Raw genomic sequence first — 22,494 nt, forward strand, 5'->3', positions numbered from 1 at the left:
TAAGATACCTCAAAGTTCAATCTCAGACATTAACCACAGCTGTAAATAAATGATCAAAGCTTCAATTGAATCCTAACTGCATAATCCTACAGTCTACATTTTGTTGATATCCATGTTTTGATGAATTGCTTAATCTGAGTACTTGAAGCTTATTTGTTAAAGTATGTTATGCAGAGGGAGAGAAGACATGATGCCTTTTGGCTACCCTTATCATAATCTGGTAGCAATGACAGTCCAGAGTTTCAGTCTGGTAGTCCTTGTTCCCTATTCCCTATTCATCCCCTGTCCCCCTGTGTGGCTCTGAGGTGAGCGCTCTTTTTTGATTATGTAACATTAAATTTGATTACATAACATTATGGACCATTGTGTTTTAATAATATAGATGACATGTTCAGCGACCGACCTGGAGACCCATACCTTCCCACGCTTCACCTCCTCATCACGTGGGGCACTGCTTCCGTGGAACCCCAAAGTGGAAGTGTGGATGCTTCCAACGAACCACCACAGCACTTATATGTGGTGACGGGCGCATCAACAGCGACCAAATATTTTATTGCAGAACGTCTGACGCCCTATTACATGTCTTCGAGCCCCGGTCCTAGCTCACACTCACCACTTTCTCCTCCTTACGGTCGTTCTTTGTCTCCTCCGAAACACAATCGCGACCGTTCACTTTCACGGCCGTCGTCGCGTGGTTCAATACGCTCGGGACGCGCACCAAGTCCTTCGCAACAATCACTAGAAGCGAATCCAGGTAAAGAACTCAGAAATCAGCTCCTTCTGTGAACACAAAAGTATATTGCCTTTACAGTTGCTCTACGGAACCAAATGTCCACGCTGAAACACTCTATCAGACAGCAACAAGCACAGCTACATAATTTGGAGAATATCGTACTTCGTGGACCTAGACCGTTGCCCCCAGATACTTCCGACATAATGCTTTCTTCACCACCTCCACCTTCCTCATTTTCTCCGGTTCCGACGGCAACGAAAGTCAAGCGTCGGTCGAGTTATGATGTTCTTCAAGGCATTGCAGGCCCAGAGTCTAGTCTACCCTTGCCTCGACGGGATGCAGAGGAGAACGGGATCCAAGAAGGCGTTCCGATGTCATTCGGCGTTGGCCCTAGCAGTCCTACCTCATTTAAACGTGCATCGAGTCCAATGCGCACCCTTAGTCGTGAGTAATGTTTCAACGTTGACGGAGGGCGTCCTAATCTCACCGTCTATAAGGAATACCGGTTGCTGCAGTAGGTTGGTTCTGTCTCTCTTTTTGTGTCTAGTGGCGTCTTAACTCATTCCTAGGTAATGCGCGGGCGTTAGCCGACGAAGGTCAACGATTATCATCCTCCACCGCCAGCAAAACATCCCCCATCGCTGAGAGCGACCTATTTGCGTCAACTTCTTCACTCCAACCTCCATCACCGAACCGACGTGCCTCGTTCACCCCTGCCGGCACGACGAAAGTCCTGGCTGACCTACAGGCAGGGGTCGTCAATGCGCGCACCGCTCTTGAGAACACCAAGTCACAGCTTCGTTTATCACAACGAACCGTGGCACAATTGACACGGCAGACTGAGGATCTAAAAGAGGCCCGGGAAAGGCTGCGGCTGGAGAACGAGGGGCTTAATAACGTGGTCGCGAGAAAAGAGAGACTACTGCAGGAAGTCCTAGAGCGCGCACGGAAAGCCGAAGCGGAAGCCACGCAATTAAAATCGCAGCTCAAGTCAGAAACATCCACGTCAAAGAAGACCATCCGTGAGATGGAATCCGCGCTCTCGGAATCCACCGCTCTGTCGCAAAAGTCCGAGCGAGAGTACATCACACTCCGGGACAGCATCAAAGGGCTTGTCTCTGGGTTCAAATCGGACACGGAGAAGTTGAGAGAGGAGATGCGGAAGCGGGAAGAGAAGCTGCGTGGGGATGCGGAGAGTGTGGGGAAGAAGTATCAGCAGTTGCTGGAAGAGGTGAAGAACGCCGAGAAAACACGTGCGGAACTGAATGAGCTGAGGGACGAGGACATAAAGAAAGAGAAGGAGGTGGAGGCGATGTGGACGGAAGAGGTGAATCGGATGAAGGCAGAGGTGGAGAAGCACTCGAAAGGTAGTGAAGAAGCTGGAAATACGGCCAAGTACGCATCGTGCCCTGTCCTTTCCAATATATCACTAACCTCAATTTTAGGGAATTGGCCAGCGAACTTGCTCGCCTACGCCGGCTCATGCAGACATATAGAAGGTCCAGCACGCAGTACATTTCGACTGGACTTGAACCAGAAGATATACCTCCCTGATAGATCCATTACTCTCCCCTTCTCTGCTTTATCCCCTTGCAAATAGTGCGGACCACACTGCTAGTCAGATTCACATTTCCTTCATCGTGGATATAATCTTTCCCTCTCGCATCACAATTTTAGTCCCATCGAAGCAACATTCGCTAGTGTTTTGCATATACTATATACCTCGCATTACGTTCCCTTGTTCTCTACACTCGCTATGCATTTTCGTTCTGCTGTCTGCATTGCACTGAGGCCTGACCGCCGCCCCTGATTTGACTTTCCTCCTCTTCATGGTGGGCCATCTTCCATATCTCTTCTCAATAAGGCAGCGTAGACAGTGAAACGGCGTTTTGAAAGGTTCTCGTTGCTTGGGATAACCATTTTGACAAACAAAGCAAGCTACGCTTCCTTGGTTAGTTTTGGTGAAGCTTCGCGCGCACGTGATCGACGCGACTTTCAACTGTGGCGAGTTTTACGCGAACACCTTTTCTCTACCTCCGACAATTCACTCTTCTTCGACGATGGCGACGACTCCCCGGAAGCCCAGCGTGCACTGGGCACTCGACGTCTCGATGTCGGACTTCGGCTCACCTTTCTCCACGGCGTCGTCTACGTCGGAGATATCTGCCTCGAGTCTTCAGTACCTCAATGCTCAACTTGTCGCTCATGGCTTCGCCCCATCACCAGGGCTCTCGCTCGATGGTATGGCAGCAACTGACGCAGAGCGGGTGATAAAATGCTTGCTCGGAATGCTTGGACAACGCATGGTGAGTTGAGATGCCGTTACACATGTACTATGTTCACGGAAAGTGCAGGACGATATGAGTCGCACGGAGGACCTTACGACGAAGTACAGGACAATTTCATACGACCATGAGCGACTGTTGAATATGCACCGTACTGCGAAAGAGCAAGCAGCCAATGCCGAACGTGAAATGAACGTCTTCAAATCGAAATTAGCGTAAGCAACAAACAACCTTGTGTTACTACATTCCCATGCCCATGAGTGAGTAGTGCCGCCACCCGAACCATTCAGTCAATCGAGAACGCACACAAGCAAACGACAGCTGAGCTCACTCGAACACGCTCCATGGTCCAATCACTACGACAAACCCACGTAGCTGAACTGAAGAAGCGAGATACACAGGTGGAACGGATGCAAGAAAAGTGGTCAAAATTGGCAGACGCACAGGGACAGCTGACGAGGACACCCAGTGGACTGACGCTTACATGCGGTAATGCTTCGGTGGCATACGGGAGTGAGAACGCTGGCAGGGGGAAGTCGTTCATGGAGGTTGCGCTAGAACAAGCAGACGAAGCGCGGGCGAGGTTGGATGCGGATAATTTGAGGTTGAGGCGGATGGTGACCAGTGCGGTTAATGAGATGCAGGGAGTATTGGCTCGTATGAGGGGAGAGGATGAAGATGAGGTAGATCCTTGCACGATGTCGAGCCTTTTCCCGCTGCATCCGAAGACCGCTGCGACTGACAAACTAAGCTCGCTGTTTACATCCCTACGTGATGGTATCGCCAATCAACAGCCGCAAGTAGAGCCAACTACTTCTACCTCCTTACAACCTCCAGATGAAGATATACCGCGGCTTAATGGCATTATAGAACAGCTGCGCTCCGAGCTGGGTATGTCCATTATCTATTCTCAGTTTCCCCAACTAAACAGATCCCGTAGAACAAGCCCGAAAGGAATGTAAGGCAACTGCAGCAAAAACGCAGGAGCTATTTGACCAGCTGGCTACCCGTAACGCTACCCACCGTGATGTTGCTGAAGTCAGCATGGAGTTGATGTCTGTACCTGCGAAGGACGTTGAGCTCGAAAGGCTGGAGGCGATGAAACGAGAGTTGGACAACGAGAGGCAGAAGTTCACAGAAGCTGCGGTAAAGTTAGGCAAAGAGCGGGCAACCATGGAGGCTGAACGACTACGCTTCCTGGAAGAGAAACGATCGTGGCAAGTCGAAAAGATCCTTGCTGAACTTCCTCCCACTCCTCCAGCCACAACATCTCTCCCATCGCCGAAAAAAGCACCATCTCCCAAGAAACCTGGCAAATCCCCACGAAAGTCTCCTGCTAAATCCACGAATATCAGTCCACGAAAGCCACGCAATGCTCGGAGATCCTCCGTTGGGTTGACACCACCCCCGAAGAAGACGAGAGGGAAAGTAGTAGAGTTGGCTTCAGAAACCGAAGTGATTCCCTCGTCGAAAGGTGTATCATCCTTTCTGGCTCCTCCGCCACTAGGCTCATCCCTGCTACCAACCTCCTTCGTCTTACCTCCACCCTCCCCGAATGCCTTGTTACCAGCCTCCCCTGTCATCGCACCGCCCTCGATCGATATCAACGAGTCAGATCAATTCGACCTCGGCGAGACACAGCCGACGTCTATGGAAGACTCCAACCTTCCTTCCTCTTCATCAAACCCTATCTTGAAAACGCCGCCCGACAGCTCATCGCAATCGACTTCGCAGCTCTCAGCCCCCTCATTCCCCTACCCCATAGCAAAACCCTTCGCTAAGCGGATGATCCATGCATATTCACCAGCAAAACCCAGTCCCCTGAGCCGTATATTGTCACTTGCTGACTCGCCAGGAAGTCCTACAAGTCCGGGTCAGGCTATCTCTAGCTCTGATTCAAGTGGGCAGCTTGGTGTTGTGGTGGAAGAGGACGAAGAGGACGACTTGTTCCCCAGGATCGACCCTGCGCCTCAGCCCCAAATGAGCTTAGCAGCTGAACTGGGTATCACAGAGAGCGATGAAGAAGAGGAGAAAACAAGGATGGGCCGAGAAAGCCCGCTGATGGACATGCAAGTTGACTCGCATCCTCCTACCAAGAAAAAGGTTGCGCTTCCCCCCAACCCCCAACGATCAAGAGTAGACAAGGGTAAGGGTGTGGCCACAGTAACAACAACCAGAAGGACCGTCGAAAAAGAGAAGGAAAACAAAAACACTGCTGAATCGTCGAAGGCACGTTTAAAAGACAAGAAGCGCGCACCAGCTGGCCCACCTGGAACAGACACTGAACGGCCTACAAAAGTAGTGAAGGTCACGAAGTCTACTCCCAGCGTCTCAAGACCTGATATCGTGAAGAAGGTTGCAGCAATGCCTTCAGGCTTTACATCTGCAAGGACCAATGCCGCGGACTCCAAGAAGGCGTCCTCATCATCACGGACCGTGTCTCAAGTACGACCGGTCGCCGGAGGACGAAGTACTGGGCCTCGACGGGTGCTTATCGACAGTGCCGAAGCGCCGCCCATGGCAAAGAGTAGAAAGAGTTGATTTTGAACCGTTGAAATATTTGTGTTATACATTATGTACATTGGAAAGCGTCACTCGTTTCGTAGATATTTATATTACCATTATCGCATGCCCTTCCATATTCCCTCTTTGCATTAGTACCAGAGTTGTATTTGTAGTCTGCCCCCCATGTCGTTGTGGTGTCAACTTTGGCGCCAGTCTCTTCACTCCTTTGCTGCGAAAGAGTCAAAGTATTGTTCGATATCATCGACAGCAATGAACGGCGCCACCATTCCGACGTAGCCATCGGGTCGTACGATGACTATTGCTCCGGAAGGATTAATACCAAAGGAAGTATATGCCTTGCCTCCCGATCGTTCATGGGGGTCTGAGTCATCTATGAGTACTCTAGGGTGGATGGTCAGAAAATATAACACGTCCAAGATGGTAAAAGGCATACTTCGACCAGTGCGAGCGGAATAAAGGTGGTACGTCGGTGTACCTCACCGTCCACTTACTTCCTACGCCGATGGTAAGGACCTCCAGCATCGAACGGCGACTTCCTACAAGGGTAGGGTCAAGGAGCCCCTCAGGTCTGCCAAGTCGCTGCGAGAGCTCGGAAAGTTTGCCTTGCTGCAGAGGAGAAGATATATCTCCGGTGAACAGCAAGAATTTGAAGCGAGTATCTGACGGCAAGAGATCCTGGAGCTCGACCGGCCGCGAGTCGGCAGCACGAAGCAGAACTTGCGGGGGCATGCGTCGGCCAATCTTCAGATTGCTCGCATAGTCCTGGTATTTGCAATTCGTGATCAAGGATTCCGCGTATCTGATGCCGATGCCGCTGGTGAATCCACCGAACGTTTGGAACGCTCTGTGATGTGCGTGAGGTGAGGAGCAAGATCTTGAATGACCAGTCTACTTACTTCTTAAATTCCTCGTGGGAGACGCCATCTTGATATTCCTGCGTTCGCGGCTTTCCAGAGAACAGGGCAGAAAATTTCTTATCGAAGTTGATCAAATCTTGGGCGTATTTACGCCGTTCGAATTCGTACTTTGACCTCATTCATCAGATTTGCTAATCAGAACAGTAGGAGGAGCACTCACGGTATCCAAGAGGGACATGTCAGCCCAGCCACGTAGAACATATGTCAGTTTCCAAACTATTGATCCGGTCAATTTAATTGATAGATGCGGATGCAAGCATGCGGAAAATAAAATCACCTAGATTATGAGTATCGTTCATACTAGCATTCATGCCTTGACCGGCCTTTGGTGAATGCGTATGGCAAGCATCTCCAGCGATGAACACACGGTTATTGACAGAGAATCTTGAAGCGACGCGTTGACCGACTGAATGAGAAGTCAGTGATGATTGGGAGTACATGGCTTAGCACTAACTGATGTATATCGTCCACCAGTCGATGTCGCCAGTGTTTCTGATATAAAATGGCTGCAATGATGTCTTCGCAACCTATCTTAGGGTCAGGGGTGAGGTTTAGGAGGTGGCTAGCTAAGGGACATTACCTCCATCAATTTGTACGGACTGGTCTTGCTCATATCAACTCTTCCATTTGTAGAGTCCACAGCATCGGTGTGGCCGAGCTGTATGTAAAGCCTGACTTTATCCCCTTCCCTTGGGATGATCATGCAAGAGCCGTTATTCGAATGAATGGCGCATCTATTGCGGATATCAGGAAAGTCGGTGTCTGGGACTAGATCCACAACACCCCAGACGAAATCTACGTAGGGGTGAGCTATAAATATCTTGTACGTGCTATCAGAAGGAGGTTTGAATGGCCGCTCACCGGTTTGTTCTCCTTCCATCTGAATCCCCAGGGACTTCCGAACCCATGAGTGGGCACCTGTAAATCAGAGAAGGCGTCAAGTTCTATAATTGAGAATATTCCGCGGCGTGTGCTCACCATCAGCACCGACCACGAATTTGGCATGAACCACTTCTGTATCTATCTCCCCATCTGCCGTTCGTAAGTGTTTTAGCACGACCTACGCCAAATTGTCGTCATTGAAGATGATCTCCACATCCGTTAGGGTGTTACACACGTACTCGGACGGGATAAGCCTCGGGGTCCTTCAACACGTCTCCGTCCTGCGATATCTGGATTGACTCCGGTATGGTTGGTCTGTCCACTTGCACACCCATCGAGCGCATGGAGTCATGAAAGATAGCTTCTATGGCTCCCTGGTGCAGCGTGCACTATAACTGGGGGATCAATAACAGCGCACGGACTGGAGCCTTGTCGACATCCCTTACCTCAAAGGGATAGCGTGCAGTTGGAGCTGTCACATCCGGGGCCCGATCAGTGAGCTTCCAACCTCTTGGTTTAGTCGTGGTTATCGGTCTGACGGAAAAAACACACACCTCGATTCCACCGTTAGGGCTGGGATTGTAGAACGCCTATTAGGACATGCGTTGAGTGTTCAGAACTTGGAAGGAGTGAATGGAAGCTCCTTACGGCCATGTGCATCTGGTTGGCTTCTTTGAAGACCCGCTCAGCAAGGCCATAACTCTGGTAGACCATACGTTCGCTTTAACAAATTATCCGAACAAAGACCCGCTCACCTGCAATACCTCTGTGTCGAACCATCAAGTGATCAGTGGGGTTCATTAACCAACTATGTGCAGACGACATACCTAGAGTGCGCGGCTGTAGACCATCAGCTCTGCCTGCCAGTAAATCGCCCGGTCTACAAGCGTCGATAGTCAGATGAAAGCCTCCTGGATCCGTAACGCAGGCGAATAGAACGTACCGCTGATCAACAATTCTCACTTTGATGCCAGCCTTGGCTAAACCATTGGCACACATGAGCCCTGCTGGCCCTGCGCCTATAACAAGCACATCTACATCTGACTCCTTCACTAAAGACGTCGGCATAATGGATGGTGAATGGAGGAGGGTTATGACCGGCCAAACGCTTGTAGAGTGGAGAATGTAAGAGGAGGCGGATAAGATAGGATACGGTTGCTTGTATCCATTTTATACCATAACGGTAGCAGCCTACGACCCCCATTCAGGACCGTCGCGGACGGTGATTGCTTGGACGAATCTCCACGTTGTGGGGACAAGTTACCCTTTGAAGGGAGGGCCCACTGTACAGCAGGTTTGTTCCGAGCGTAGTTCGCTGCTTATAGAGAATGATTACCTCTCGCTAGCACGAATCAACGACCGAGAACCCCCACAAATAGCCGGGCCTTTCCAAAAGCGATGGCACAAGCAACACGGTCCTCTTTCGCTAGCGAGGTGATGTCAATTTCACGTTCTCGCCTAGCGTAAAGGGATAAGGTGACCAGCTTCCAATGGCAGAGCGCGGGATTGCGAGGGAAAGCCTGGAGAAACAATTCAGCAACAGTCCTTTGGCATTGCGGCGTTGCGAACACATGGGATTCGATGGGCACGCAAAGCAGGAAAAAGGAAAATCGCCGTTTTGATCAATCCGATCTCCATTGTGCTTCGACCCAAAGATGGAAAGAATTCATGCACGACCTTCGGTGCGATTGGTCAGGCCGTCGTGTAGAATAGGCGAAGCAAGATTCTTACCGGAGGTAGTATATCACACCTACCACGCGATGATGAAGGTATTTGCAGTATTTGTATCTGAAGTCAATCATGGAACCGGACTCGAACAAGCATGCCACGCGAGCAGGGTAAGCAACCTAGTCCAGCTAGGAGAAACTGCCATTGGACAACAGGGACGCCATTCGTTCGACCTTCAAAAGCTTCATCTGCGACTGGCGGACAGGTCCAATACCCAACAAAGACATGAAGATTCTTGTCAGCTAATTGGGAGTCCATGCCAGGCACGACGCACCAGGAAGCTAAGCAGTACCTCGGAGCAGGAAAGCTAGAACACTTGCTGTAGCTTGCTGTACCAGTCCGTCAACCCGTGTAGACATCGAAAAGGTTACATAGTAATGGAATGAACGCGAGACAACGAACGGATCGTGTCTTCTTATATCGGAAGGAGAATGGCTTGAAGCTTCGAAACGGAGCAATAATTCCAGTGAAGCGGTCGCGCGCCCGTTCGAGAGTAGATATGTAGGGTTTAGTTTACAAATGCAGGTAAGCTATTTGCAAATGTGAGTACTGTGAATGCGAATGCACAATGTTCTATCCGTATCCAAAAGATGTCACAAAGATGAACGAAAGATGAGGGTTGTTTATATCTACTGTCAGCTGAACACTAAGTTGAGTATATTAGTATTAGGCGACTTTGCGATGCTCCTAGAAACCAGGATTGTAATCAATCGTCAGTCGTCGAATCGAAGAATAGATGATTGTCGAGGAATGTATGGCTGTAATAGCGACTCACAGGTGTATGTGTCGTCTCGTGATCAACATGCACGAACGCCCTCTCGACGTTGGGTAGCACCTCAATTTTATCTTGGAGCTGCTGCGCGAGGTCATGCGCCTGCCACAAGGGCGTGCTCGCTTCCATCACAATGTCGACTTCAACGAAATAATCCTATGGGCGCGACGTGAGTGCCTTAGAGACCCCGAAAGCATCGCACTACGTACCGGGCCACTCTAGCGAGAAATTCAGCATGAGTCAGAGACGCGTGTTCCTCGCGATACCATGATTTACAGATTACTCACATGATACGCTCTCGCAGTGTCAACCATCAGAATCTGGTCGCTGAACGTCGCGGCCTTGTATATCACCAACTGCAAAAATTCATGCGGGGCCGATTTCCCTGCCAAAAGCTCAAATTGTCGGTATATAGTCACGCCCCACGAGATCAGCACGCCGATGGTGATCTAAAACGATCATAACACCAGCGTCAGCGGCAGAGTGCTTTTGGGGGAAAGGGGACGAACGATGAGCGCGCCCATTGGATCGAGGACTATAAGTAGCGAAGCGCTAAGGTGAGGAGGGAATGGGCGGAAGATAGGAGATACATACACCAAGCGAGTTTGCTGCCTCCAGTCGACATGAGAATACCTGCCAGCGTATGAGATTCGTCGAAGGGAAACGTGAGTAAACGATCTCACCGAATCCATTGATGAAAAGGTCATTTCGATGATCCTCCCATAGAACACGGACTTGGCTTGACTTGTTGCGGAGAGAATAACAGTACAGAAATAGCAAAAACTTGATACCTACGTGTTTTTCAGCCCGACATCGGGTGTACGGAGTTAGAGGATGACGTACCGAGGGCGACACCGACGGCGATGATGGAGGGGACATGGAAGGCTTCGAGTGAGTCGTCGGCCTTGGTGATAAGGTCCCGCACGGACTCCACTACGACGATGAGGTTCACCGACCCCATTCTAACAGATTCAATCAGCGAACAGCCCCTGGCAAAAAGCTGAAACAACGACATACAGAAAGCCTGTAGGAGACGATGAGCACAGTCGTGGAAGTGGGGGACAGTACTCACCATATATGATGTTGCCTATCGTCTCGAGCCTTGCCCCACCGACAGGCCACTGATCGAGATTGAGTTTCTTGGACTTCTTGTGAAGCCAGTAGAGAAGGAGGTTGCTCCCTGGGTCAAAGATCGAGTCGATGCAGGTAGCGAGGAGGGATAGCGATCCCGATGAGATAGCAGCGTACACTGGATGCCCAACAACGTGAGTCTGAAAAGTGCCGCCTGAAAAAGACAGACGCACGTTGGAGCCCTGCTAAGCAGAAATTCGACAGCAAACTCGCCCAGATCGCAATTTTCACCGGCACTCGGTTAGCGTCCTCCTCGACTCTGGCCTCCTCTCCATGATCCTCGATAGGCTTCAGCAACGACGTAATCAACTGCGGCGTCCTATCAGCACCTTCGGGTTACACATTTGCGTAATACCGAGTACACACATCATTCTGCCTGCGGTGGAATTTCTCCACTTTCTTCCCCTGCTTGCGTCTGCGCAGCTCGGCGAGCTCGTCTTGCGTCTTCAGCCCATCGCTGAACTGGTACGGGTCGGGGTGCACGATGCTTAGCCCCGTCGACGCCGACGCGCGCTCGGGATCTGCGGTACTGTTGCCTGGGAGATCAGGAGCCATCGTGGCGGCCAGGAGTGTTCCAACCAAGCGATCAATGGGAGCGGACCCAAAACAATGGATACTGCTGACTGAATGAATATTCGAATACCTGATTACCGCTCTGTCGGCTTGTCGAGAACCGCAATTTCTGCGGGATGCTGAGTTATTTGTCCGTCTGAGCCTCAAGGTAGGAGACGAGAGGGGAGGGCGTCGAAGTAAGACTTCCTGGGCTTGTTATTTATAGGCGCACGGACCTTCTTGCCAAGCGGTGCAATGCTTATAGCTAGGTATTTAGCCCGAGACTGACATGGGCAGAATTGCAGCTTCGAATGTGGAGGACGATGGTGATAGTGATGATGATGGTGGTCACGATTAAAGAACGGTTCGCTGTCGAGCTCAGTACATCGGACGACCCAGCGTAGAGGAGAGCAATTAGAGTTCAGGAAATGCCGACCCCGGCACATCTCTCGGCATTTCGGAGAGCACACGGACCCAAAGTCTTGGGTTCATCACGTGAAGGCTTGGATCTGATTCCGCGTTGAAGTCGAGATAACAGATGCATTACTAGGCGAGCCGTACACTATTGTAGTCCCATGGGTGAGATAGAGCTCTTGTTTATTGTGTCTTGCTCCTGCTGGGACCCCACCGTCCGAGGACATGGTTTGCCCTCAGGATCAGCAGGTCTCTCAGCATTTCCAACGACGCAGTCACTACATTCAACTTGCTCCCCGCAACTTCATGCCACTCCACCGGCACCTCAGCTACAGGTATCCCCAGCTCCTTCGCCAGCAGCAGCAACTCCACGTCGAATATCCACGTCGGTAGATGCTGCGCGGGGAAGATCTGCTGTGCTGCGGCGCGCGAGAAGAGCTTGAATCCGCATTGCGTATCACGGATGTGCCCGACGCCGACGATGCGCAGGATCGTGTGCAGCCCGTACATGAGGATGTTGCGTAGTACCGAGCGCTGTGAGTTGGGAGTGATGTTGAGAGACTAGGGGGATTAAATGGAAAGCGACTTACCTTCACGACCGCCTCAGTCTTGACCAGATGCGCCCTACTTCCTACGACGAATGACGGTCCATCTCCAGGAGCAAGGTCATCCATAGCTTTCCACAGCAACTCCAAATCCTCAAACCGACTCGCCCCGTCAGCATCCACCATCAGCAGCCGCTTTCCCCGTCCATGCAACATCCCATGCCTCACAGCGCCTCCCTTGCCCAAATTCTTCTCGAGCGTCACGACCCGTATATCGCTCTTCGGATACTGGCCCGCAAGTGTCAAAGAGAGCGCCGTCGTATCGTCCGAAGAGCCGTCATCGACGACCAGGATCTCATACGTGCGCTTAGATTTCGCAGAGACGGAGGTAAGGTGGTCTATCGTCGTCGAGAGCATCGACGGAAGCCGCGATGTCTCATTGTACGCCGGGATCACGACCGTCAGGTCGACTTCGCTCGGTCCGCTGAGTGATGGTAGCGGTATGGGTTTTTTGGGAGATAAACGCGATCGGTAGTTCTTCTCTGAAGGACGGGTTATTATCGGCGGCGGCGACCAGAAAAGAAGAGCTAGGTACACCTGGGGAAATAGACTATTAGTAGGCATTACCAAGAGGTTTGAGGACATATATGATTCAGCTCAAGGGGATTGTCCCTCGACCCAGGTTTTGTCGTCCTCGCCCTGGCGTTCACTCTAGGAATGACCCACAGCTCGAAGAACAAGGATGAAAGGGTGTTCATCACAGTACGAAGACAACGGAGACCCGTGACTCACACATACAACACCCACGGCAAGCAGCGACAGAAACCCGTATAACAGTGGGTGGTCCATTGAAGGAAATAGCAATACGGAAAGCGATCAAGGTTGGAGGAGCATTCTGCATGGTCGAGCCTCAGAAACCAGTCTTCGAAAGAAAGAAAACAACATACCAGGTCTTTACACAGTAGTGGATCATCTGGATGGCGACGCGACTGCCACGACGACGGGCCGTGAGAAGAGCACAAAGAAAGGAGTCGCTCAAGGGGCTATATTCAGGAGGTAGGAGAAATAGCCAAATTATTCGCTCGCTCTCTGCCTGAGCTCTCCTTGCGCTTGCTTAACAATTAGAGATTGTGAAATCTTCTCTGCGATGAATATGCTCAACCAACTGGGCGCTCAATATTTTTTTCCGGAGACACTTCAACGCTAGCGGTATCCTCCAAATTCTGACGCTAACGCTATCTCATTGGCCATGACGCGTGATGTGCGCTGTCTCTGAGCGACTTCCGCATGTGGTGCTCTCCACGTAGCACATACACCCCGTACGTATTTCCACTTCTGTGAACATCGTGGAACTGGCACGGTGGTGTGGGTAGTCGCACACCCGTTTCGTTTACAAATGTAGGTACGCGGTAAGCTAATTGCAGTGGGTACTGTAAGGCGGTGTGAGAGCTCGACTTCAATGCAAAATCAGATTCACCACCAGGACGGTATCTAGTGTATAGTTTATCTCCTAATGCATTTGTTCTCGATAGTCTCGATTAGTTTTGGACGGATGGAATAATTTCCACTGTCTGACTTAGCACACTATGCTAACACACGAGGTTCTCAGGGGTGGATAAGTCATACTGCAATGACATAATCTCTTGTTTTGGCGTTCCGCAGGCAGTTAAGGAATGTCTTCCAGCAGCTCATCATCGTTCTTTCTCCAAAACCTACCTTAATCCTGGGACCTCATGCCCGGAGTCACAGTTTTATCACCGAATAATAATTTGAATTCCTCTGGTACGTGGAAAGTCCAGTTTCTCTGCAAAGTCTGACCGTGGTGGCATCGAATAAAGTCAATGGTTCTTCCCGTGTGTACGATGAGATGAACATATCGGAAATCACATCGTCAGCGAAGGATGCGGTGAATCGGGAGACTCGCGGGGCGACGCCCATGTCGATGATCAAGACTGCGCGGCGCCAGGTGCAGCAGGGGAAGGACTATGAACTTCGAGGGGATCTCAAGAGTGCTTTAGCCGCATACACGCAAGCCGCTGCTCTGGCTAAAGTGACCTTGGATCATCCAGAGATGAAGAAAGGTGGTGGTCTCAAGAAAGAATTCAACGACTTTTTTGAGGTGATTGTCCACATTTCATCCCACCTCATCGACGCTCACGACTGGACCGCAGCACGAAGGAAGTGATCTAGCCGAAAGGAAGAACGCTGTGGAAGACAAGCTCAAGGCCTTTGAGAAGAGGTGCGTTGCCTGTATCACCTGTTGCTTTTACTGATTTTCCAGCCAGTCCAAGCGACGACCCCCCTAGGAAGACCATTGCTGATCGTCTCAAGTCCTTGCAGGATAATGGTCTTGTCCTCACAACGAATAAACGAATGTCTCGCGAGCTTCCCACCTCTCCGCCGGCAACTTCTCCGTCTTTCTCGGTATCTTCGCCGTCGTCGTTGTCACATATCCCCTCATCCTTATCATCGGTGCTCCCCTCTCCGCCTCCTCTGCCAACTTCCTTCGTATCACCGTCCACCCTCGGTCCCCCGTCGCCAGCATCAACGTCGCCAGTGATTCCTGAACGCGAGTCTCTGAGCCTCTTCGAATTCGCCCAGAACTTCCCCACCATCGACGAACTCGACGAAGCGACCAGCCTCAGCCTTCCCTCAGTACCCACCAGTCCGCCCGCCACTACCGCCAATGTCAAACACAAGCACTCGATCAACGGATTCGCCGAGTATAACGTGCCCGTTGACAGGCCGTCCAGCACCCCGTTGACTCCCATCGCCAATTCATTCGGCAGTCAACCCGCCTCACCAACTCGCTCTCCAGCCCCCCCTCCACTTGCCACCAAGCCTTCGTCGGTTGGGTTGAGTGGGCTCGGTCTGGGTTCGTCGCGCCCCGCATCGTCTGGTTCCACCACGCCACAAACGCCGACGGTAGATAAACCGCCTATCCCAAACAGCAACTCTACGACACCAAGCGAATTAGCGCAATACATGCAACACTATAAAGTATTGCTTCTGGACGTGAGGCACAGAGCAGATTTCGACCGTGAACATATCAGTCACAAGCCCATAGTATGTGTGGAACCCAGCATATTGATGCGCGAAAGGTAAATATCCACGACTGGTCAAAGTCACTGATATCTTGACGTTCTAACGGTTGTATATAACCTAAAAGTGTTACAGGTCAAAGTTTGGAGGACGCTCTAGTTGTCGCACCCACCAACGAAGGCGTCGTCTTCTCGAATCGAGAAAAATTCGACTTGATAGTGCTGTACGACCAAAATTCCGAAACCTTTGGGCCGCAGACTTCTCCTATCAATGTTCTGGTGATGGCCATATATGAAGGCGCAATACAAAAGATGCTACGACGAGTGCCGATGCTTCTACTCGGCGGCCTGGATAGATGGAAGAGGGTGATGGGGGACGATTCTGTGCGGCGGTTAGTAGACGGAAAGCATTCGCCCGCGTATCAAGATACAAATCCCTTCCGAGCTGGCGCGATTGTGACTACACACGGTCAAGGCTCAGCTCCATCCTCAGGGGCACTGATGAATGGGCTGATGTCTCCTACGCTCAATGGGGCCACGTCTCCGCCACCGGTGTCGATAACAAGCCCTGCTACCTCCCCCAGACTAATTGACCCTCGGCAACAGTGGTCCTCGCCTAGAGAAAGATATGACAACTCTGCTACTTCGCCACCGTTGGAACAACGGACACCAGCTAGTCTAACATTCGGACAAGGTCACGGCGAGCACCGGTCGACGATGTCTGTGGATCAAATATCTCATTCTAGGTGCGTTGCATAGCTACGTGGTATAGTCACACGCTAAGGTCAGAAGGCATCCCGCGGAAACTAGCCCTTCATTCTATCATTCGCCCCCCGGAAGCGCACTCGCACGCCGACCTGCGATATCCCGAGGACCAGTCTCGACATCATCGGCATATCCTAATAATGTAGGTTCTGCAATAGAATGCGTTGAGACAGTAACTCAACGGAATCGTTAGTTATCCGGCCCCAGCATGATGCAGCCTCTGGTCAACAGCTCGTCTTCAATCACATACCCTCAATTCCCTTCTCGCGTCACTCCCAACACCACTGGCTCACTCTCCGGCTCCCCATTCGTCTCTCCGCCCGCTCACTACGACAACATCGCATCTCCGCCGCAAGCTTCTATCAACCCTTCTTTCCCCCGAAGGCGGAGCGACTACATTGACCAGACTCAAGAAGCTCTGTCTGGGTCCGGGATCGCTTCTCGGGGCCCTATCGACTACCCAGAACTGTCGACCCAGATCTCGCGACCGGCGCCAGTCGCTGCTCCCGCTATTGCTCTAGATCGGCAGGATAATCATAATCGCTCCATTGCAATGCCACAGCCGTCCGCAATGGCTCCTCTACCGCCAAGGCTTAAGCAGGACTACTCTGTTGTATATTGGTACGATACGCAGATCGGAACGAGTGGGTTGAAGAATATGGGGAATACGTGCTACATGAACGCACCGATACAGTGCTTGAGTGCAACCGTGCCATTCGCCCAGTTCTTTACTAGTAGGTTCATTTTGATTTCCGATACTTTGATGTTCACTTAGCCCTTCTTGTGAAGACGGGAGATGGCGGGACGCAATTAACATGCTAAACAAGATGGGTTCTCAAGGGAAGCTCGTCCAATCGTTTGCATCTCTTCTACGGAGCATGTGGCAAGGTGACCTCCCCTATATAACGCCAATCGACTTTCGGGTAGGTGCTTGGGATGTTCCTATTGCCCTGTTTTCTTATCACTCGTCTCCAGAAAATGGTGGTCTCGCTCAACCAGCAATATAGTGGCTGCGATCAGCACGATTCTCAAGAGTTCCTGAGCTTTTTGCTGGACATCATACACGAGGATTTGAACCGGGTCTTCACGAAGCCAGCATGGAAGACGACTCCGGAGCAAGAAGCGGAGCTGGAGAGGTTGCCCCCACAGATTGCTAGTGATCAAGAGTGGAAGGCGTGGAAGATGAGGAATGATAGTTTGATCGTCGACTACTTCCAGGGCCAGCTAAGGAATCGCCTGGAGTGCATGACCTGCCATCAGGTAAGGATGAGCTTTTCATACTAGCCAATGCAAGATCTCAACGTTCCCCATAGACGTCAACAACGTACAATGTGTTCTCCATGCTGCAACTTCCTGTACCCAGTAGAAGCGGTAAGATACATCTGCAGAAGTGTTTGGACGCCTTCTTCAACCACGAGGTCATGGAGAAGGACGATGCGTGGTCTGTCCCATTATTTCATATCTCCCCTACTGTTTGGTAATCCTTGTTCCTCCGACAGGGATTGTCCACGATGTAAAACGAAGCGCAAGGCTACCAAACAGCTTTCGCTGGCCCGACTACCTCCCATCCTCTTGATCCATCTCAAACGCTTCGAAACTCGGGGACGATTCTCGGATAAGATTGACACCTTCGTCGAGTACCCGTTAAAGGGGCTCGACCTGACAAATTTTATGCCTCCTCCGCTCCCTTCTGGGGCAGACAAAGGCCAAGTTAGCATAGATCCAAGCGACCCGCGAACGCAATTACCGCCTTACAGATACGACCTATACGGCGTAACTAATCATTATGGCAATCTTAGTAGCGGTCACTGTGCGTTCTCCTGTAGTCTAAGTGTAGACCACCTTACTGATACTTGGCGTTAGATACGGCCTACATCGCTTCACGAGGAGGTTGGATGTCTTGTGACGACAGTAGCGTCCGGCCGGCGGATCCTAAGCAAGTTGTCGTACGTCCTTTGGCTACTTCCTTTCGCGGCTATGCTTATTTCCCCCCATCACAGAACCAGAAAGCATATGTCCTATTTTACAAGCGAGTCAAAGCATAAGTTACTGCATATTCTAATCTATGTCCGTTTGTTTGCATATTTACGACATTCGTGGTTCTTATCATTCTATTTGTCGATGTCAATCTTCTGTATTCAATACCCTCCCCGCAATGCCCCAATGGAAAGTGTAGTACTAGTTTAATGATACAATTGGTTATGTAGAGTCCGGCATGGATCCGTGGATGGCTTCCCGCTTGTGTGGTGATCCGAGCGAACAGCGATGGCACAGCCAAACTTTGTTTTGCTGTTTAGGCGGGACATACGAGTAAAAGGCGGGCGCAAATTCAGTCTTGCACTCGTAGCATTTGGGCTCCTTGCTCCCTGGGTCAGGATTGACAAGATTATCCGGCAAGTTGATAATCTGGTCTAGACGACGGGCCTTGCGCAAGAGACCGTGCGCTTGAGACACAGGTGCCTGCTTGTAGGTACGACAGTAGGCCTGCAACGCCGTCTGGGAAAGAATTAGCAACAAGTCTACGGAATGTTTGCAAGAGAGAACGAACCTCGCCAGTGTCGTCTGCTTCACAAATATCATAGATGTCTCGTCTTGATTTATCATGGTCCTTGCATAGAATGAGTGCAACCATGGAGCCCGTCTCGCCTTTGAAGCTCGTGACTTCGCGGCGATTGTTTTTGACCTTGAAAGAACGTGAGCGTGCGCCAGAGCAGCGAGCGAAAGGTACTCACTGGTTGTATCTCAAACCCAAACTTGAGACCATGCTTCCATGCGCAGGAGATATGATACTCCTTCGGGCAATCGTTACATCGAACGACAGCCCCGTCCGATGATCCACAAAGATGGCATTTCTGCACATAGATGTTAGCGTTGACAATCGGCAGAGGACTAGTAAGACAACTTACGGACGAGAATCGACGGGGGTTCATGGTATTCATACCTTCCACCAATCGCAAGCGAGAAGCATCCGTGAAGGTGAGATCGTTCGTGAATACCGCGCATAGGGCATGTGCCCATCCCTGCCCTTCTGTAGGCTTGAAAGCGCGTAAGAAGTTATCACTGGGTGCGGCTTTGTTGTTCTTGCGTGTTCGCGGACACAGAAGACAGTCGGAATACTTCAACGAGAGGTCAGGTACTTGACATCGAGAAATGAGATGTACGAACCACAGAGGCCTCCATAGTTTCTTCATTCCGACACAGGTCGCATTTCCATGAGTCCAAACTATCTGAATCCACAATTGCACCATAACAGCCTGGTCTCCGGTAAATGAGGGCAGCAGGTTTCTACTGATCGGAAACGTACCTGTGTGGACGCGTAATTGGCACTTCTTGCATTTCAGGACCTTACCAAGAGGGCCACTCTGCTGACAGCACATGCATCTTAGCTGTGGTACGTTGGACTGGATGGGAGGAGGGGTAGAATGTGCTGACGCCGAAGTCTTGATAGGGTATAAGAACGTCGTCAAAGCATCGCGAATATCTAAACAAACCTTTGATCTCTTCGCTGACGGACCTTGTAAGGGCGTCCCCTCGCGCTTCTCTGTAGACGCTTTGGTCTTGGTCACCGGCAAAGACTCCTCTCTGGACGGCCTGACATTCAGATCTGCGTACTTGCGCCAGTTCATGCCGCAACTCTCGCAGAGAGCGTTCGCGGAGATATGCTTGGGGGCCTTCCACCAGGTCTCGGACTCACGTGTACGGCATGCGCCACAGACAAGCGTCGCGGAAGACTCGATGATCGATGCGTCGTCGTCAGGCAAGCCCACGCGCTGGCCGTTGTTCGCATCCGATATGCTCTTGTACCGCTCGCTTGGGGGTTTCGAGGGCTGGCCCTGGCGGAGAATGCGACGGTTCTCCTCACCCAGTTTCGAGCTATGGAGAATGTTAGGACCTCAACAAGGGGGGTTGCATGGGCGTACTTCTTCCAATGCCCATAGTATCGGACCACTTCAGGCATCTGCCGCGTGCCGACCTCATCTCGAACTGCCCGAAGCTCGGCCCCGTACGAGAATATGCCTTCCTCGAAAGCATACTTCTCCTCTTTACTCCACTCTTTGTCAGTATAACGAGTCTCGTTCTTCTTCCACTACAGGCAACCATTGTAGGACCAAGTAACGTCATGAGTGAACAAACATACCTTTTCGTAGCGAAGGGGGGACGTCATGTTCACCGTCGAAAGAGGTCGCGAGGTCATGATGGCGTCAGAATATCTACGTATTACTTCTGTCAACCAGTCGACCCCATGCTTTAGCTCCTCGTTCGAGCTGAGATGATCCTTGTATGATTCCACTGCAGAGTGATTAGATTAGTTTGAAACACGTTATATGACGAAGAAGTTTCTCACTCTCATCCACTAGAACAACCAGCCGCGAAAGTTAGCAACGAACAATTAAATCATTAACGACATTCACACCTTCGGCATCTGTAAGCGTATTTATAACACTGAGGATTTGAATCGTGCTATCGCCGCCACGCTCGTCGGGGTCTGTCCAGCAAGGGTGGTCAATCGGACATGATGTCCATAGTGCTATTCACTCACCAGTGCTCATTATAGCATTTGGGTCTGGAGCTAATGGTACATTGGCCTGATATTTGGGCCCTTGACGAGTAGCAGTCCTAGGGAAGATCAGATCATCCGGATCTATACACGCAATAATTAGAAGTAGGTTCTAATGGGAAGAACTGAAAGCCGACCTAGGGTATCTTTCGCATTGGTGTATTGCCTGAAGAGGGTCGGTTGTATGATTGAACGTTGATAATGAATGAGCCGCTTACCCGAAGTATCGGAAGGGCCACATATTAAAGTGCTTAACAGGGAGGTTCTCCTCCCGCTCAGCTTGTCCCCTGTCCTTGCGCGGCCGGCCCCTCCCTCGCACTGGAGGAGCATTGGACTTGGGCTTTGTGATCGTTGGGGTGGGATGGCGGACATCGTGACTATCAACCTCTTCTTCGTGCTGTTTGGAACAGGGGGCGCACGTCCAACCGTATCCACGCGATGGTTTCCCCAACAAAGGTGGCTGAACGCATCGCATGTGGAAGTACTTCTTGCACCGATCGCACTGCACCGTTTCGGGACTGCGCCAAGAATAAGTGGCCGGATGCAATAGAGCAAACATACGATACATACCTTTCACACCACTCGTTACATGTGTCGCAGAGCCGGATGGCGTCTGTGAGTTCGGGGACGACCTCCTTCTCTGCGACGACATATTCGTAGCGGGAGATAAGAGTCTCTCGAATGTTCTCGGGTACTATAACGGGCAATAAGCGCCAGGGTCATAGCCCAAAAAGGAAACTACGCACAATTCCGGACGTCTGTTGCCTGGATGACCTCAAATTCCTTTTTGATGTAAGGATCAAAAAGCCGATTAAAATAAAAGCGATCCGGGCGTTTCTTCCATCCAGCGAGGTCAGTTATTTTGTCCCGGTGCACAACGTGGCATTTGGCACGCAGTTGATTGATGTCGCACACTTCGGAGTATATTGCGGCCAGCAGCAGGCGAGAGTCGCTGACCGCGCGATCACTTACATCACTGGGACGATAATACCAGGCCAGGCGCACCCGTGTGTAGAGGTACGGCTGGGAGTTACTTCCCGCGCCCTTGGGGGTTCCTTCTGGAGGGAGAAACTCCATGATTCGTGCTATGGAATAAGGGGTGCCGTCTCGAACCGACCAACTCGGCGAGCAATAAACATGGTCTTGCAAAATATGTCAGCATGTTGTTCGTAGAATGCGAATCGAAAGCGTTTGTAATTTACCATTGACCTTTACCTGGTCGCCAGTTTTGAGGAAGACGGGGAAGGACATTACGAATCCGCGCAAGAATGCTGGGCTTGAACCTGAAAAGAAATCCACAAATTAAAACGTCGTAGGGAGCCTATGTTTACAGAAATGATAGTAGAAAGGGTAAGAGGTACGAGGGGGGAGGGCTACGGAATTGATTGAAGTCTGGTGGCGGGAGGAAGGAAACAAGAAAAGGTGGGCGAAATTTCATTCTCCGACACAGCAATCAAGCTAGCGCCGGCTGGCGATCCTACCAACGCCGTCTTTTCTCGCGAGTCGTAAAACCAGATAATCAAGTCCCCCGTCTCTGCACAAGGGTGCACTCAGGCAAAGTACGTGTATCCCGGCGGAATTTGAAGGGCAACGGTGAATGATAGCGGCTGAAGTTGCAGCGCAGCAACTGGAAGGGTATGTCTAT

At 51.0% G+C, this 22,494-nt stretch overlaps 7 protein-coding genes across 7 annotated transcripts; 3 read left to right on the forward strand and 4 right to left on the reverse strand.

Moving 5' to 3' along the window:
* Window positions 1-828: 828 nt before the first annotated feature.
* On the forward strand, window positions 829-2,287 carry PC9H_006733 (uncharacterized protein; the record flags this gene model as incomplete). Its single annotated transcript, XM_036776277.1, has 4 exons — window positions 829-1,177; window positions 1,231-1,251; window positions 1,303-2,128; window positions 2,179-2,287. The coding sequence occupies 4 exons, from the start codon at window positions 829-831 to the stop codon at window positions 2,285-2,287; spliced, it is 1,305 nt and encodes a 434-aa protein (XP_036632296.1).
* A 506-nt stretch (window positions 2,288-2,793) lies between these two features.
* On the forward strand, window positions 2,794-5,559 carry PC9H_006734 (uncharacterized protein; the record flags this gene model as incomplete). Its single annotated transcript, XM_036776278.1, has 4 exons — window positions 2,794-3,039; window positions 3,088-3,233; window positions 3,287-3,909; window positions 3,959-5,559. 4 exons carry the CDS (start codon window positions 2,794-2,796, stop codon window positions 5,557-5,559), a joined length of 2,616 nt encoding a protein of 871 aa, XP_036632297.1.
* Window positions 5,560-5,741: 182 nt separating this feature from the next.
* PC9H_006735 (uncharacterized protein) lies at window positions 5,742-8,411 on the reverse strand (the record flags this gene model as incomplete). The annotated part of the gene is made up of 16 exons (XM_036776279.1): window positions 5,742-5,925; window positions 5,978-6,388; window positions 6,441-6,568; window positions 6,622-6,677; window positions 6,739-6,867; window positions 6,916-6,988; window positions 7,042-7,256; window positions 7,323-7,379; window positions 7,440-7,521; window positions 7,583-7,732; window positions 7,790-7,843; window positions 7,898-7,933; window positions 7,992-8,045; window positions 8,099-8,109; window positions 8,171-8,223; window positions 8,287-8,411. 16 exons carry the CDS (start codon window positions 8,409-8,411, stop codon window positions 5,742-5,744), a joined length of 1,818 nt encoding a protein of 605 aa, XP_036632298.1.
* Window positions 8,412-9,737: 1,326 nt separating this feature from the next.
* Window positions 9,738-11,529, reverse strand: PC9H_006736 (uncharacterized protein; the record flags this gene model as incomplete). The annotated part of the gene is made up of 12 exons (XM_036776280.1): window positions 9,738-9,758; window positions 9,847-9,999; window positions 10,053-10,061; window positions 10,131-10,292; window positions 10,353-10,378; window positions 10,438-10,476; window positions 10,527-10,634; window positions 10,687-10,805; window positions 10,861-10,867; window positions 10,916-11,092; window positions 11,148-11,283; window positions 11,341-11,529. The coding sequence occupies 12 exons, from the start codon at window positions 11,527-11,529 to the stop codon at window positions 9,738-9,740; spliced, it is 1,146 nt and encodes a 381-aa protein (XP_036632299.1).
* A 594-nt stretch (window positions 11,530-12,123) lies between these two features.
* ALG5 (dolichyl-phosphate beta-glucosyltransferase) lies at window positions 12,124-13,334 on the reverse strand (the record flags this gene model as incomplete). The annotated part of the gene is made up of 3 exons (XM_036776281.1): window positions 12,124-12,474; window positions 12,531-13,082; window positions 13,278-13,334. The coding sequence occupies 3 exons, from the start codon at window positions 13,332-13,334 to the stop codon at window positions 12,124-12,126; spliced, it is 960 nt and encodes a 319-aa protein (XP_036632300.1).
* Window positions 13,335-14,218: 884 nt separating this feature from the next.
* DOA4 (ubiquitin-specific protease doa4) lies at window positions 14,219-18,336 on the forward strand (the record flags this gene model as incomplete). The annotated part of the gene is made up of 13 exons (XM_036776282.1): window positions 14,219-14,267; window positions 14,324-14,604; window positions 14,657-14,724; window positions 14,771-15,586; window positions 15,655-16,272; window positions 16,319-16,433; window positions 16,485-17,025; window positions 17,081-17,214; window positions 17,267-17,551; window positions 17,605-17,732; window positions 17,791-18,101; window positions 18,155-18,237; window positions 18,292-18,336. The coding sequence occupies 13 exons, from the start codon at window positions 14,219-14,221 to the stop codon at window positions 18,334-18,336; spliced, it is 3,474 nt and encodes a 1,157-aa protein (XP_036632301.1).
* A 154-nt stretch (window positions 18,337-18,490) lies between these two features.
* On the reverse strand, window positions 18,491-22,100 carry SNT2 (putative PHD type zinc finger protein with BAH domain-containing protein; the record flags this gene model as incomplete). The annotated part of the gene is made up of 17 exons (XM_036776283.1): window positions 18,491-18,787; window positions 18,840-18,974; window positions 19,024-19,143; window positions 19,198-19,407; window positions 19,457-19,545; window positions 19,596-19,731; window positions 19,783-20,164; window positions 20,212-20,378; window positions 20,430-20,581; window positions 20,637-20,645; window positions 20,706-20,777; window positions 20,832-20,933; window positions 20,987-21,015; window positions 21,068-21,367; window positions 21,420-21,543; window positions 21,596-21,991; window positions 22,052-22,100. 17 exons carry the CDS (start codon window positions 22,098-22,100, stop codon window positions 18,491-18,493), a joined length of 2,769 nt encoding a protein of 922 aa, XP_036632302.1.
* Window positions 22,101-22,494: the final 394 nt, after the last annotated feature.

This window comes from Pleurotus ostreatus (assembly GCF_014466165.1).
Source record: "Pleurotus ostreatus strain PC9 chromosome Unknown scaffold_4, whole genome shotgun sequence".
Taxonomy (NCBI): Eukaryota; Fungi; Basidiomycota; class Agaricomycetes; order Agaricales; family Pleurotaceae; genus Pleurotus; species Pleurotus ostreatus.